This window comes from Hyla sarda, chromosome 2 (genome assembly GCF_029499605.1).
Source record: "Hyla sarda isolate aHylSar1 chromosome 2, aHylSar1.hap1, whole genome shotgun sequence".
Classification (NCBI taxonomy): Eukaryota; Metazoa; Chordata; class Amphibia; order Anura; family Hylidae; genus Hyla; species Hyla sarda.
In genome coordinates this window covers 375,568,747-375,585,152 of record NC_079190.1, presented here as the reverse complement: position 1 = coordinate 375,585,152, position 16,406 = coordinate 375,568,747, and the positions used below count along the sequence as shown (strand labels likewise).

Genomic DNA, 16,406 nt, shown 5'->3' with positions numbered 1-16,406 from the left:
CAAGGTTAATGCCACATGTTACTGTCTGACGGCTTATATACTCCAGTCAGTACTGTGCAAATATTTATTTCCATATAGGATGTTTGAGCTGATCTTCCGGACTTAAGGCAATTCTCTACAGCTAATCTTTAGTTAGAGAACACAAAAGACGTATTGCAGATGTAGTAACTATTATTGCCTTATTTCATAAAAGATGTTATAGCTGCATTTTGTAGCACATAATATAGTTATAGTCACTTAGTAGACTACTCTAAAAGAAGATTGAATATTTAGTGCTCCCTCTACATAGACAATACTATGGAAAATAGAAAATATAGCACCTGGCAGGCAGACAGGCAATATGGCCACATTTTGGCCTAGTAATGTAATAATAAGGACAGAGAGGTACTGGAGTTGTGTTGGCAACTATATTTATTGTTGCAGGTCACATTTTAAGTGCATAAGATAACAGTTAACATCGACATGCCTTGGGACAATGCTTTCTATGCTGGGACTTCAGAGCCAAGGAAAAGTTGAATAAAGGATTACTTTTTTGGTGGGATGAGTTGGAGTTTTTATTGGCACTATTTTGGAGCATGTATAACTTATTAAATAATATATTTTTGTTAATTTTAATGAGATGGAAAAATTGCCATTTTACTTTTTTTTTATAATATGTATTAAAATGTTAAGTTGGTATAGCAACAATAAACACACTACACCCAGTGGGGCAAAAAAGTATTTAGTCAGCCACCAATTGTGAGAGAGGCCTGTTATTTTCATCATAGGTACCGTATACCTCAACTATGAGAGACATGATGAGAAAACAAAATCCATAAAATCACATTGTCTGATTTTTAAAGAATGTATTTGCAAATAATGGAAAAATGTAGTCACCTACAAACAATCAAGATTTCATGCTCTCACAGACCTGTTACTTCTTCTTTAAGAGTCTCCTCTGTCCTCCCCTCGTTACCTGTATTAATGACACCGGTTTGAATTTGTTATCAGTATAAAGGACACCTGTCCACAACCTCAAACAGTCACACTCCAAACTCCTCTATGGCCAAGACCAAAGAGCTGTCAAAGGACACCAGAAACAAAATAGTAGACCTGCACCAGGCTGGGAAGACTGAATCTGCAATAGGCAAGCAGCTTGGTGTGAAGAAATCAACTGTGGGAGCAATTATTAGAAAATGGAAGACATACAAGATCACTGATAATCTCCCTTGATCTGGGGCTCCACATAAGATCTCACCCCGTGGTGTCAAAATGATCACAAGAACGGTGAGCAAAAATCCCAGAACCACACGGGGGGGGGGGGGGGGGGGGGGACCTAGTGAATCACCTGCAGAGAGCTGGGACCAAAGTAACAAAGGCTACCATCAGTAACACACTACGACACCAGGGACTCAAATCATGCAGTGCCAGACGCTCATACATGTCTGGGCCCATCTGAAGTTTGCTAGAGAGCATTTGGATGATCCAGAAGAGTATTGGGAGAATGCCTTATCGTCAGATGAAACCAAAGTAGAACTTTTTGGTAAAAACTCAACTCATCGTGTTTGGAAGAGAAAGAATGCTGAGTTGCATTCAAAGAACACCATACCTACTGTGAAGCATGGGGGTGGAAACATCATGCTTTGGGGCTGTTTTTCTGCTAAGGGACCAGGAAGACTGATCCGTGTAAAGAAAAGAATGAATGGGGTCATGTATCACCAGATTTTGAGTGAAAATCTCCTTCAATAAACAAGGGCACTGAAGATGAAACATGGCTGGGTCTTTCAGCATGACAATAATCCCAAAAACACTGCCTGGGCAAAGAAGGAGTGGCTTCATAAGAATCATTTTGCCCAGTGACAGCCCCAAAACATCACTGCTCTAGAGGAGATCTGCATGGAGGAATGGGCCAAAATACAAGCAAAACCTTGTGAAGATTTGCTGAAAACATTTGACCTCTGTCATTGCCAACAAAGGGTATATAACAAAGTATTGAGATGAACTTTTGTTATTGACCAAATACTTATTTTCCACAATAATTTGCAAATAAATTCTTTAAAAATCAGACAATGTGATTTTATGGATTTTTTTCCTCATTATTTCTCTCATAGTTGAGGTATACCTATGATGAAAATTACAGGCCTCTCATCTTTTTAAGTACAATTGGTGGCTGATCAAATGCTTTTTTGCCCCACTGTAAAATATATATATATATATATAATTTTTTATGTAGATATATATTTATTTAGATCTATATATACTATATATATTGTGCTTAGTGCTAAGAGATTTTTTTGCTCTACGTTTTGGTACATATAATTTACTTGTTGATGTTTATATTTTGTTTATTATAGGGCAAATAAGAAAACAGTAACTCCTTTTTTCCACAGGATAGTGACTGGCGTCATTTGATGCTCAGGATTTTCTGCTGCAGATTTCAATGTAAACTAAATGACTGAGCACAGCGTCTAATCTGAAGTTACAAATCCTGCGCATCAAATCTGCACAGGATCCTGTATGTGTGAATGTATCCTAATGTTAGATTATATACAGGATTTCCTGTAGAATTGCAAACAGTAATTTTCCCCAAAATCAATGGACAGAGAGGTTTGACCTATTTTGATTCTGTAAAATGACTAAAAAGGCTTATGAAGGGGATGATCATCTCTCATAGGCTGGGTTCACACATTGTAGAAAAGAAAAGAACAGCAGCAAAATGGAATTTTGGTCTTTTTTTTTTTTAAACATTGTATGAACTGACGGACACTTTTCCTTAGACTCTGATATAACACATCATTAGATAAAAAAAAAAAAAAAATGTCAGGTTTCATACCTCTTTTACTGTTTATTTTTTTTGTTTTGTTTTGTTTTTTTTGCAATATATGAACTCAACCAAATGCTGCATAGTAGTCACAAATGCACTCATCAGTTCAGAATTACAGTATTATGTCTTCTTTACGCTGTCAAATGTATACTGTCCATCTAGTGATATATTCCTTTAAAGGGGTACTCTGGTGGAAAACCAAAATTCTTTAAATAAACTGGTGCCAGAAAGTTAAACAGATTTGCAAATGACTTCGATTTAAAAATCTTAATACTTCCAGTACTTATCAGATGCTGTATGCTCCAGAGGAAGTTCTTTTCTTTTTGAATTTATTTTCTCTCTGACCAGTGCTCTCTGCTGACACCTCTGTCCATGTCCAGAACTGTCTGGAGCAGGAGAGGTTTGCTATGGGGATTTGCTCTTGCTCTGGACAGTTCTGGACATGGACAGAGGTGTCAGCAGAGAACACTGTGATCAGACAGAAAAGAAATTCAAAAAAGAAAGAACTTCCTCTGTAGTATACAGCAGCTGATAAGTACTGGAAGGATTAAGATTTTTAAATAGAAGTAATTTACAAATCTGTTTAACTTTCTGGCACCAGTTGATTAAAAAAAGAAATTCCACCGGAGTACAACTTTAACACCATATCTTCAATGACTGTTTTTCTGTCAAATTCTAGCAATGTCACTGTTTCTGAACCTTCCACTAAGCTTGTCTCTTCTCTTCTTTTCAGTCAGCAGATTTTTTCGAGATGCTGGAAAAAATGCAGGTAAGAAATATACAATTTTGTATGATAGAAACAATGATAGATTGTTTAGCTTCTTCACAAAATTCACTGACATTTTAGATGTAAATTTAAGATATAAAGTGCAACTGTCTCTAACAAGTAGCCCCTATAAGAAGCACAGTATAGACAAGCTGTGTTGCTGTGTAATCTAGCCATACCCTTTAGCTGCTTAGTTGGTGGGTTTATGTGCTCGAAAATGACTTTTGTCTGCAGTCAGGAGAATTCGGAGAGGTGTGGCCGGTGTCTGCAATGCCCTGGGGCCACACCACCTCTCTCCATCTATGTCAACACTTGGCCCACTGTGTGATTGACCTGCACATGCGTGGGCCTTTTCCACTACATCCCGCCTGAGATGTCTCTGCAATCAATCGGTCTCAATGCTTTTCGGCACAGCATGCGTGCGCGGTGATAGAGGCAGAGAGCTCTCTCTCTTTCTCTGCCTCTATCACTGCACAAGCACGCTTAGCCCCCACATTCTGGCCAGCAGTGATGTTTGTCATCTTGACTGTGTGATGTGGCTAGGCCTGGCCTATTGGTAGGAAGGAGCATCGGGCCAATCAGTGCGGGTGCTCACACCTCCTGGCGGTGGGAAATTAACACACTAGCTGAGATGCCTATGATTGTGTTTTGCCCTTCACAAGCTTTTTGTCCTGCATTTGGTGTTTTGACTCCCTGTGACCTGACCTCTGCATGTTTCCTGATGATTCCTCCTGCTGGCTAATTTTGTATTACACTACTTTCATGGGTAGACCCTTGCTTGCCCTGAAGTTGTTTTTAAACCCTTTGTCTGCTGATTTTGTATCTGATTGCCTGTCTGCATTTCCTGACGCTACATCTACTTAATCCAGTATATGGACTGTTACCCAGTTGGGGGCCGCCATTAAGGGCAGATTGCCAAACTGTAATGCAATGACCTCACTGGGGCCATTGGGAAATAGGAGTATCTAGAACAACCAATAGCTTGGGAGCCAAATGCAGGGAGTCTAATAGGCAGGGGTTGGGGAAAATTGAGGTACATTAAATAAAATAGTTCTGAAATCCTATGTATTCAGCTATGAAATCCTATGTATTAAGCTAAGTTTATGTGTAAGCTTATCTATTGTTTGTAACACTATATTTAATGTCACGAAATGCATTTAGACTATGGAAAATGTTCAATGAGCTGTAATATTTGTTCTTTATATTCCCAGTGTATGTCACTTAACTGTACAAATGTGTCATTTTTCCTGTATGCATTGCCAAACATTTCTAGAGAGTCTATATCATTGTGTTTATTGTGTGTGTCGATGAGGAAATAGAGATCTTGGATTGTGACAGATGTTTTGGACCAGCTGTAGTAAGATGTAAGGTATATTGTGCCCAATATTCAAATATAACATTGTGGTGTCCCAGTACCGTATAGTATACCGTACCTTGTATGGTGGTCCCCAAAGTCAGAGTTACTTCATTCCAGTAGGGTCCTCCTGGTGGGATTGCCCCTAGTCGCCTCTTCCTTCTTCAATTCTATGATATTTACATGTATAAATAATTGTATATTTAATTATCTTTATGTTGTCGCAGGATCTTAGGTCACATGACTAATGTTAATTCTAGTAAGGTATGTTGAAGGACCTTCCTAGGTCCCGAGTGTGGTCACATGGTTAGACCATAATTCCTTGTAAAGTGAATGACAGATGGTATGAACCAATGAGCTCATGGCCAGCCCCTGCCAATATAAGGGAGCTGCTACCCAATCCTCGCTCTCTTGGGTTCCGGACTAGTGGAGAGAAATAAGTGATCCGTGCAACTTACAAAGACAAGCTTAGACCTGAAGTCTGCCAGCCACAGCCTGAATCTATTCATGAGTTGCGATATCAATCCCCGCTAAAACTAGTGTTACTGCTGGACCTAAACTCAATCCCCTAAATCCAGCGGAACAGCACTTATTCCTTTTCTAAGCTGAGAACTCATGGTCCCAACCGTCAGGTTCTTAATAGACTTTTGTACAAAGACTGTTCCTGTTTAATGTTGCATAAAAGCTGCAGCAAAAGTTCCGACAGTTTTCTGAAAACCTCCGGTTGTGGACAATCATTTATTAGACCTCCCTATCGTTCTTGAGACGGGTGGCGATAGGACAAGCATATACAGAGGAGCCCTCAGCCTGGAGTCATGAGTGATAAGGGTTAAACAAGCACCTTTTAGTTACCGCACAGCTACACCCCATACATCCTATACCCCCACAAGCTCACCACAACATAGCAACTAACAAATATCCCCTGACAAGATTGTAATATCTGATTTATGGGAGTCTCATGATATGGTAAATAGCCTTATTCTGTATGTCGTCCACATACAGTATCATATGTGATGTACTATACAATAGCATAGAGTGATAATGTCTTTAAATTGAAGTATCCAGAGACTTGTGTTGGCAGAATGTCTTGTATCACGACAGGACATGACCTTCAGCAGAAGAGATTGGCACAATAATAAAACAAAAAAGGGCAAGCTGTCAAGTGACTGGTTATCCATTCCCTATGATCAGAAGAAGCGACTGTCTCCCAACATCCTTTTCCTAGTATGTAATGACAAGAAAAACAAAGACCGGGGCAGATCACCTCTACTACTGATGTGAATGTGTAGTCCAGCAGAAGTCTGCCATGGTTAATGAGACCGACTTATGCTGCAGAAAATAATGGTTATTTTTTAGATTTTTCCAATATACTTTTTGTATAAATTCTTCCCATTTTTTAAGGTTAATGATTTAAGTTTTTCAACAAGAAGCTTCACTGTTACTAACAACCGATGATGGTCTGTCCAGGTCATGTGATGCTGCTCATCACAGTTACTGTACAGTTATCAGAGCAGTTTACTATATAAAGCAGAGCATCGGTGAATGCATCACATGATTAGGACACCAATGTGTAAGTCAGGGGCGTCCATACAATCCCCTGCCCCACCGCAAATAAGCCCACAGGCCACTCCATCCCCCTGTGCAGCCACAAACATTATGGGGCTGTATTGTTAATTGAGTACTGTGCAGGGGCATACATACAATTGACCCTTGTCTCCCCAATCCCACCACCTGCCGTGCTGCTGGTAAAGCATAGTGATGAGCGGCATTGCCCATATTCATATTTTGCGAATATATAGACGAATATTCATCCTATATTCGGGAATTCCGTGTATTCGTTATATTCGTATATTCTCATATTTCGAGGAAGAAAAAAGTGAGGGGGTGGGCAACTTTACTATTGGTTGATAGGGATGTTGTTGATAACATCTGACAAGTGTATTTGCATCATTCTAATTGGCCCACAAGTGAAAAGAAGGAATATGCGCATATGCGGAAAAAAGTGAATATTCCTAATTTCAAATATATAGCGAATATGTTCGCAATATTTGTAATTCGCGAATTTGCGATATTCACGATAAAAATTTAAAATGTGAATATTTGCGCCCAACACTAGTAAGGCAGTGTCAGAGCCACAGCGTTAGCTCACTGCGTCATGGCTTCCGAATAAAACAGCTGAACATTACTGTTCATTGGCCAGCCAAGTCCTTATTTTTATAAATCTGTTTCTATTTCTGGAGAAGAGGCCAGCAGACATTAGACATGTGCAATTCGGTTCGGCAGGAATGTCTAAATTAACGAATTTTACCGTTTTCGTGCATTTGGACCCATCCGAATGCACGAAAACATATTTTGAACATTCCCGAATAGCCACGATAATACGAATAGCAAAGTAACGAATACATTCGTTATTTCCCGACCATAACGAATGCATTTGTTATCCGTAAACGACGTGAAGAATTAATTCTGATAACAAAGTTAATAAAAAGGATACAGATAGTTTGATTTTTCGGATACATTCGTATTCGGGTACATTCGGTAAATCTTTTTATTCTTTTTTGGACTTTAGCGATCCTAAAAAGTTATGGAGACACCTTTTTTATTAAAATTTCGTAGGGTATCATAAAAAAATCATAATAAAAAAGATACAGTGGTGATGGAAAAAATTGTATCTAATGAAATGTATGATTTTTATTATGAAATGTTTATTCATTTTTAAACAGGGATCAATTTATGTGAGCGGGTAAAGCACTAAAAATGTAGCCGACAATAGTAAAAATGTAGTGTGTGTTTTTCACTTTTTTTTTTTTTTTAAACATTTTTTAGGTAGTACTATTACTCCCAGCATGGAACACACTTTTCCATGATGGGAGTAGTAGTTACCTGTACTAATTGACAGATCGCAGGGGTCCCTTGCGATCCTCTTGTATAATGTATAGATGCGGCGGCTGCTCTTCTATGGTCCCCTGCACTCACGTATATATACACATATTCATATTTCCCGCAGAGCTGTGATTGGCCAGATGGTTCCAGCCAATCACAGCTCTCTGTGAGAAATAGGAATATGTGTATATATACCGGCCGTGCAGGGGACCATAGGAGAACGGCCGCCGCATTCATACATTATACTGGAGGATCGCAGCGACTGTCAGGAGTGATACCTGCAGTGATCTTCCCGTTAGTACAAGTACTACCACTCCCAACATGGAGTACACTCTGCTCCATGCTGGGAGCTGTAGTACCTGTATTAATAGACAGATCGCAGCGGGTGTCAGAAGTTACACTCGCTGCCATATGTCTATTAATGCAGGTACTACAGCTCCCAGCATGGAGCAGAGTGTACTCCATGTTGGGAGTGGTAGTACTTGTAGTAAGGGACAGATCCCAGGGATGTCACTCCTCCTGACACCCGCTGCGATGGTCCTGATGTGAATGTCGGGATCAGCTGTTCTCAGGGCTACAGAGCCGGGAGAACAGCTGACGCTGAGCCGTAGGTATACATCGTATATCTACTGCCCAGCAAGAACTTACAGTGAGCCTGCAATGTGTATACAGTATACACATTGCTGGCTCACTTAACCCCTTGCTGAGCTGTGCGCTATGCGCAAGCCCAGCAAGGGAAGAGTTAACTTACACTGCTGGACAGTGTAAGTTAACCCTTTGGGCGGTATACACAATATACAACTATCTATAGATAGCTGTATACAGTGTATACAGAAGACGTAGTCCAGCTTACTTCCCTGAGTCCCAGGCCGGGTTCGTGTAGCTCCGCCCCCTAGTGGTGACATCATTAGGGGGCGGAGCTACAGAAGGGAACAAGACTAGTTAATCTGAAGCTCTGTTCACATTGTACGTTTTGTATAATGTGAACAGACCCTTCTGGCAGTGTCTACCCAGACAGGGAGACTCCAGCTGTTGCTAAACTACAACTCCCAGCATGCCCAGACAGCCAAAGGCTGTCTGGGCATGCTGGGAGTTGTAGTTTTGCACCAATTGGTGGCTCCCTGTTTGGGTAGACATTGCATCATGGGTGCTCTCCCCAGCGGACTGCGCCAAAAATGTCATAACCAATTTTTTGTGTTTTTTTCTTCTCGTTTCAGATGCGTGTATGCAGAGGATTACTGCGGATTCGATGGATTACGGCGGATTATTTATTTTTTCCTTTAATAAAATGGTTAACGAGGGCTGTGGGGGAGTGTTTTTTTAAATAAAATAATTTTTCCAATGTGTTGTGTTTTTTTGTTTTTTTTATTGAATTTTCAGGGTTAGTAGTGGAAGCTGTCTTATTGACGGAATCCATTACTAGGCCAGGGCTTAGTGCTAGCCCCAAAAACAGCTAGCGCTAACCCCCAATTATTACCCCGGTACCCACCGCCACAGGGGTGCCGGGAAGAGCCGGTACCAACAGGCCCGGAGCGTCAAAATGGCGCTCCTGGGCCTAGGCGGTAACAGGCTGGCGTTATTTAGGCTGGGGAGGGCCAGTAACAATGGTCCTCGCCCACCCTGGTAACGTCAGGCTGTTGCTGTTTGGTTGGTATTGTGCTGAGAAACGACCTTATGCGTTTTTTTTTTTAAATTTTTTATTTAAATAAAAAAAACGCATAGGGTTCCCCGTATTTTCATTCTCAGCACAATACCAACCAAACAGCAACAGCCTGACGTTACCAGGGTGGGTGAGGACCATTGTTACTGGCCCTCCCCAGCCTAAATAACGCCAGCCTGTTACCGCCTAGGCCCAGGAGCGCCATTTTGACGCTCCGGGCCTGTTGGTACCGGCTCTTCCCGGCACCCCTGTGGCGGTGGGTACTGGGGTAATAATTGGGGGTTAGCGCTAGCTGTTTTTGAGGCTAGCACTAAGCCCTGGCCTAGTAATGGATTCCGTCAATAAGACAGCTTCCGCTACTAACCCTGAAAATTCAATAAAAATAAAAAAAAACACAACACATTGGAAAAATTATTTTATTTAAAAAAACACTCCCCCACAGCCCTCGTTAACCATTTTATTAAAGGAAAAAATAAATAATCCGCCGTAATCCATCGAATCCGCAGTAATCCTCTGGATACACGGATCTGAAAAGAGAAGAAAAAAAACACAAAAAATTGGTTATGACATTTTTGGCGCTGTCCGCTGGGGAGAGCACCCATGATGCAATGTCTACCCAAACAGGGAGCCACCAATTGGTGCAAAACTACAACTCCCAGCATGCCCAGACAGCCTTTGGCTGTCTGGGCATGCTGGGAGTTGTAGTTTAGCAACAGCTGGAGTCTCCCTGTCTGGGTAGACACTGCCAGAAGGGTCTGTTCACATTATACAAAACGTACAATGTGAACAGAGCTTCAGATTAACTAGCCTTGTTCCCTTCTGTAGCCACGCCCCCTAATTATGTCACCACTAGGGGGCGGAGCTACACGAACCCAGCCCGGGACTCGAGGGAAGTAAGCTGGACTTCGTCTTCTGTATACACTGTATACAGCTATCTATAGATAGCTGTATGAAGTATATACCGCCCAAAGGGTTAACCTACACTGTCCAGCAGTGTAAGTTAACTCTTCCCTTGCTGGGCTTGCGCATAGCGCACAGCTCAGCAAGGGGTTAAGTGAGCCAGCAATGTGTATACTGTATACACATTGCAGGCTCACTGTAAGTTCTTGCTGGGCAGTAGATATACGATGTATGGTATACGGCTCAGCGTCAGCTGTTCTCCCGGCTCTGTAGCCCTGAGAACAGCTGATCCCGACATTCACATCAGGACCATCGCAGCGGGTGTCAGGAGAAGTGACATCCGCTGGGATCTTTCCCTTACTGCAGGTACTAATACTCCCAACATGGAGCACACTCTGCTCCATGCTGGGAGCTGTAGTACCTGCATTAATAGACATATGGCAGCGAGTGTAACTTCTGACACCCGCTGCGATCTGTCTATTAATGCAGGTACTACAGTTCCCAGCATGGAGCAGAGTGTACTCCATGTTGGGAGTGGTAGTACTTGTAGTAAAGGAAAGATCACTGCAGGTATCACTCCTGACACCCGCTGTGATGCTCCTGTATAATGTATGAATGCGGCGGCCGCTCTTCTATGGTCCCCTGCACGGCCGTATATATACACATATTCCTATTTCTCACAGAGAGCTGTGATTGGCTGGAACCATCTGGCCAATCACAGCTCTGCGGGAAATATAAATATGTGTACATATACGTGAGTGCAGGGGACCATAGAAGAGCAGCCGCTGCATCTATACCTTATACAAGAGGATCGCAAGGGACCCCTGCAATCTGTCAATTAGTACAGGTAACTACTACTCCCATCATGGAAGAGTGTGTTCCATGCTGGGAGTAGTAGTACTACCTAAAAAATGTTTTTAAAAAAAGTGAAAAACACGCACATAATACATTTTTATTATTGTCGGCTCCATTTTTTGTGCTTTACCCGCTCACATAAATTGATCCCTGTTTAAAAATGAATAAACATTTCATAATAAAAAAGATACATTTCGTTAGATACAATTTTTTCCATCACCACTGTATCTTTTTTATTATGATTTTTTTATGATACCCTGCGAAATTTTAATAAAAAAGGTATCTCCATTATTTATTAGGATCGCTAAAGTCCAAAAAAAGACTAAAAAGATTTACCGAATGTACCCGAATACCGAATGTATCCGAAAAAAAACAACACGAATACCCGAATACCGAATGTATCCGAAAAATCTAAACCGAAAATATTGCCGAACCGAATTTTTTTTCCAAAACGAAAAAACGAAACGAAATTAAACGAAAATTTTTCTAGTGCACAAGTCTAGCAGACATATTGCTAGAGCCCTCTGCACAGAGATGCTTTACAGCAGTCCCATAAATATAGGAAACAATAATCTGGAGCTGACTCATTGACTAGGCATGTTCTGTAAGTTGTGCAGAGGTCATTCTAAAAACCCCTATTGTGAATGACTGGTCCCGTCTTATCTATACACTGGTGTTACTTTTCACTGCAATCATGTATGTAATGATAAAGAGGAGACTGTTGAAAAGTTGTCTCTACAGAACAGAAAGTGCCAGTTTATTATTAGCCTTTTGCAGTGACCTGGTACCATCTCCCAGCTGCCGTAGTCTAGGACTGAGAAGTTTTTCTTCAAAAATCTTAATCTTTATCTGGGTTTCGTGATTCTAACCTTTATAACTTGCCATTTTGTCTGTCACACTGCTATCTCTGCATACACTGTGGTATTAAGGTAATGAAATAGTTACGGTAATATTTTTCTTTTTACTGCCACCACTGGTGGATTATGTGTAAAGGGTGCATGGAACTTGCTAGAAGCTTCTAGAAATTTTGGCGGGAGGAGTCTCCTAAGAGCAGTTTTTCAGTCTTTCCTTCTAGCTAAGCGTGCTGTGAAGCAGGGTAACCAAGTCCTGGCTTTGCCAACAAATCTTCACCCAGTTGAAGTTGATAAAGCCTAACCTGAGTCAGATCTGGGTCGGTCACAGTGATTAAGGTACGAATGGTATTTCAGAAGTTTTGCCCAAGAACTGTCTCCAGTCCTTGCTGAGAGGGCATTTATCTCTACTAGGCTGTTCCTGCTAGGGAATAGCTGTTCAAGGACTCTTCGGCCAACACCTAACTGTTTGAGGGCTTATATGCCAGGGTTAGTGTAATCTTTGTCTTATGCCCTGTGATAGGATATTGGGTACAAGTCTTTCAAGTACATTTGCCATTCAGCCAAGCTATGTAAATTTTCCTTGGTACAGTATCTCCTAATTAAACTGCCTACAGTTCCAATAACAATAAAGTTCTAGAAGCACATTCAAAGACTTTCCTGTCAGTATTACTGCTCTTAAAGTGACTGAAAGGGAACTGTGATCAAATTCTAAACATCCATCTAAAGCAGGGGTTCTCAACCGGTGGTTCAGATACCCCTAGGGGTACGCCGATGCGCTTACAAATACCGGCCATACATTGGTCAGTATTTGTCAGCGCACAGTGGAGAATGGCCACGGCAGCTCCCTGTATAGTATCGCGGCCGGAGCTTCGGCCATGGCTACTGTACAGGAGCTGCGTGGTTGCTGGGGAGACGTGTGACCTCCCCTGACGTGGCACGGAGGTGCCACACAGTGCACACGACGCTGAGACGCGCTGTATACCCCGACAAGCCAGTTGGGACGTGCTGAATACCCGAACAGACCATGTAATGTAAAAAAAAGTGTATGGGAGGGAGGGTTTTTGTGTGTGTGTATATTATATATATATATATATATATATATATAATATAAGGGGGTGGGTGAAATTATCCCTAGTGCCATTGTCCCTCTCCATCTTAGTTCCCTTGTGCCATTATTCCCCCTCCCTCTGATCCCCTTGTGTCATTATTCTGTCCCCCCCCCCCCCCCCCTTTGATCTCCATTTGCCATATCGGATAATAATGGCACAAGGGGATTAAGTATTGAATTAGGATAAAGGTAAGCACACGCCATTATTAAAATAAGTAATTTTATTACTTATTTTGTCCATGAGTACCCCTATCGTATGTACGGTGCGAATTTATGCACAAGGGGTATCTGCAGACATACTTTCACCCTTTGGGGTACAGTTGGGAAAATGGTTGAGAATCACTGATTTAACCTCTTAAGGACCCAGGGCGTATGGATACGCCCTCACACCCTGGGCCTTAAGGACCCAGGGCGTATCCATACGCCCTGGCGTTTTCCGGTCCCTGCCACGCGCCGGGCAGAGATCGGAAGCGGATGCCTGCTGAAATGCTTCAGCAGGCATCCAGGGCAAACGGCGAGGGGGGCCATGTCTGCCCCCCATGTCGGCGATCGCCGCAAATCGCGAGGGAAATCGGCCCTGCGATCTGCGGCAATACCGGTCTGATCGGGTCTCTGCCACCTCCTCCTATCCCCTGTGATTCCTCGGTTAGTTAACCGACCAATCGCCGGGGGGGAGGGGTTACTACCTCCCGCCCTGCCCGGCCCCTGGAAGTCCGGAGAGGACGGGAGGAAGACTGGAGGATGCGGTGGGGGACGGGGGAGTGCTGGGGACCGGCCCCGGTACTTACCTCGTCCCTGAAGACCAGGATCCCAGCGGCGGAGACGGCGGCGGTGGCGACAGGTGAGTTGATCTTCGTCGGCATCGAGGGACCTTTGCAGCAGTCCAGACCACCGTAAAGCGATCTGGACTGCTCCATCTGGTCCCCTTACACTACAACTCCCAGCATGCCCAGACAGCCCTTGGCGTCTGGGCATGCTGGGAGTTGCAGTTTTGCAACATCTGGAGGTCCCCCATTTGGAGACCACTGTGCCCTTCCAGATGTTGCAAAACTACACATCCTCAGCATGCCCATACTGTAGTTCTGTAACATCTGGCCCTGCAGTTGTTGCAGAACTACAACTCCCAGCATGCCTGGACAATTTTGGCATACTGGGAATTGTAGTTTTGCAACATCTGGAAGGGCACAGATTGGGAACCACTGTATTAGTGGTCTGCAAACTGTAGTCCTCCAGATGTTGCAAAACTACAACTCGAAGCATGCTGGGAGTTGTAGTTCGGCAACATCTGGCTCTAAAGATGTTGCCGAACTACTACTTCCAGCATGCCTGAGAATGTTTGAGAGTTGTGGTTTTGCAACAACTGGAGGCACACTGATTGGGAAACATTGTCTGTTTCCTAACTCAGTGTTTCCCAACCCGTGTGCCTCCAGCTGTTGCAAAACTATAACTACCAGCATGCGCTGATAGACTGTGCATGCTGGGAGTTGTAGTTTTGCAACAGCTGGAGGTTCCCCCCCCCCCCTCTGTGAATGTACAGGATACATTCACATGGGCAGGGGGCTTACAGTGAGTATCAGGCTGCAAGTGTGCGATGCAGCAAATTTTGCGCGGCAGCTCAAACTTGCAGCGGGAAACTCGCTGTAATCCCCCGCCCCTGTGACTGTACCCTAAAAACACTACACTACACTAACACAAAATAAAATAAAAAGTAAAAAACACTACATATACACATACCCCTACACAGCCCCCCTCCCCAATAAAAATGAAAAACGTCTGGTACGCCACTGTTTCCAAAATGGAGCCTCCAGCTGTTGCAAAACAACAACTCCCAGTATTGCCGGACAGCCGTTGACTGTCCAAGCATGCTGGGAGTTTTGCAACAGCTGGAGGCACCCTGTTTGGGAATCACTGGCGTAGAATACCCCTATGTCCACCCCTATGCAAATCCCTAATTCAGGCCTCAAATGCACATGGCGCTCTCACTTTGGAGCCCTGTCGTATTTCAAGGCAACAGTTTAGGGCCACATATGGGGTATCGCCGTACTCGGGAGAAATTGCCTAAAAAATTTTGGGGGGCTTTTTCTCCTTTCACCCCTTATGAAAAGGTGAAATAAATTGTTTACACTAACATGCTGGTGTTGCCCTCTACTTTTCATTTTGACAAGAGGTTAAAAGGGGAAAAAAGCCCCCCAAAATTTGTAATGCAATTTCTCCCGACTATGGAGATACCCCATATGTGGGCGCAAAGTGCTCTGGGGGCGCACAACAAGGCCCAGAAGGGAGAGTGCACCATGTACATTTGAGGTGATTTGCACAGGGGTGGCTGACTGTTACAGCGGTTTTGACAAACACAAAAAAAAAAAAAAAAACACATGTGACCCCATTTCAGAAACTACATCCCTCAAGGAATGTAATGAGGGGTGCAGTGAGAATTTACCCCCCACTGGTGTCTGACAGATCTTTGGAACAGTGGGCTGTGCAAATTAAAAATGTTGTACAGCCCACTGTTGCAAAGATCTGACAGACACCAGTGGGGGTTAAATTCTCACTGTACCCCTCATTACATTCTGTGAGGGGTCTAGTTTCCAAAATGGTATGCCATGTGTTTTTTTGTTTTTTTTTGCTGTCCTGGCACCATGGGGGCTTACTAAATGCGACATGCCCCCCGAGCAAAATTTGCTCTCAAAAAGCCAAATATGACTCCCTCTCTTCGGAGCATTGTAGTTCGCCCGTAGTGCACTTCTGGTCAACTTATGGGGTACCTCCATACTCAGAAGAGATGGGGTTACAAATTTTGGGGGGTATTTTCTGCTATTAACCCTTGCAAAAATGTGAAATTTGGGGGGAAACACACATTTTAGTGAATTTAAAAAAAAAATTTTTACATATGCAAATGTCGTGAAACACCTGGGGGGTATTAAGGCTCACTTAATTCCTTGTTACGTTCCTCAAGGGGTCTTGTTTCCAAAATGGTATGGCATGTGTTTTTATTTGCTGTTCTGGCACCATAGGGGCTTCCTAAATGCAACATGCCCCCCAAAAACCATTTCAGAAAAACATACTCTCCAAAATCCCCTTGTCTCTCCTTTGCTTCTGAGCCCTCTACTGCGCCCGCCGAACACTTTACATAGACATATGAGGTATGTGCTTACTCGAGAGAAATTGGGCTACAAATATAAGTATACATTTTCTCCTTTTACCCCTTGTAAAAATTCAAAAATTG

General features: G+C 42.9%; 1 protein-coding gene across 6 annotated transcripts in view; it reads left to right on the top strand.

Annotated features, from left to right (window-relative positions):
• Positions 1 to 16,406, top strand: part of RAP1GAP2 (RAP1 GTPase activating protein 2) — an 882,491-nt gene that overhangs the window by 711,339 nt on the left and 154,746 nt on the right. For all 6 annotated transcript variants that reach the window (XM_056558445.1, XM_056558442.1, XM_056558446.1 and 3 more), the window contains one exon: positions 3,537 to 3,572. In XM_056558445.1, coding sequence (XP_056414420.1) covers positions 3,537 to 3,572 — 36 coding nt within the window. The remainder of the gene's footprint in view (positions 1 to 3,536; positions 3,573 to 16,406) is intronic.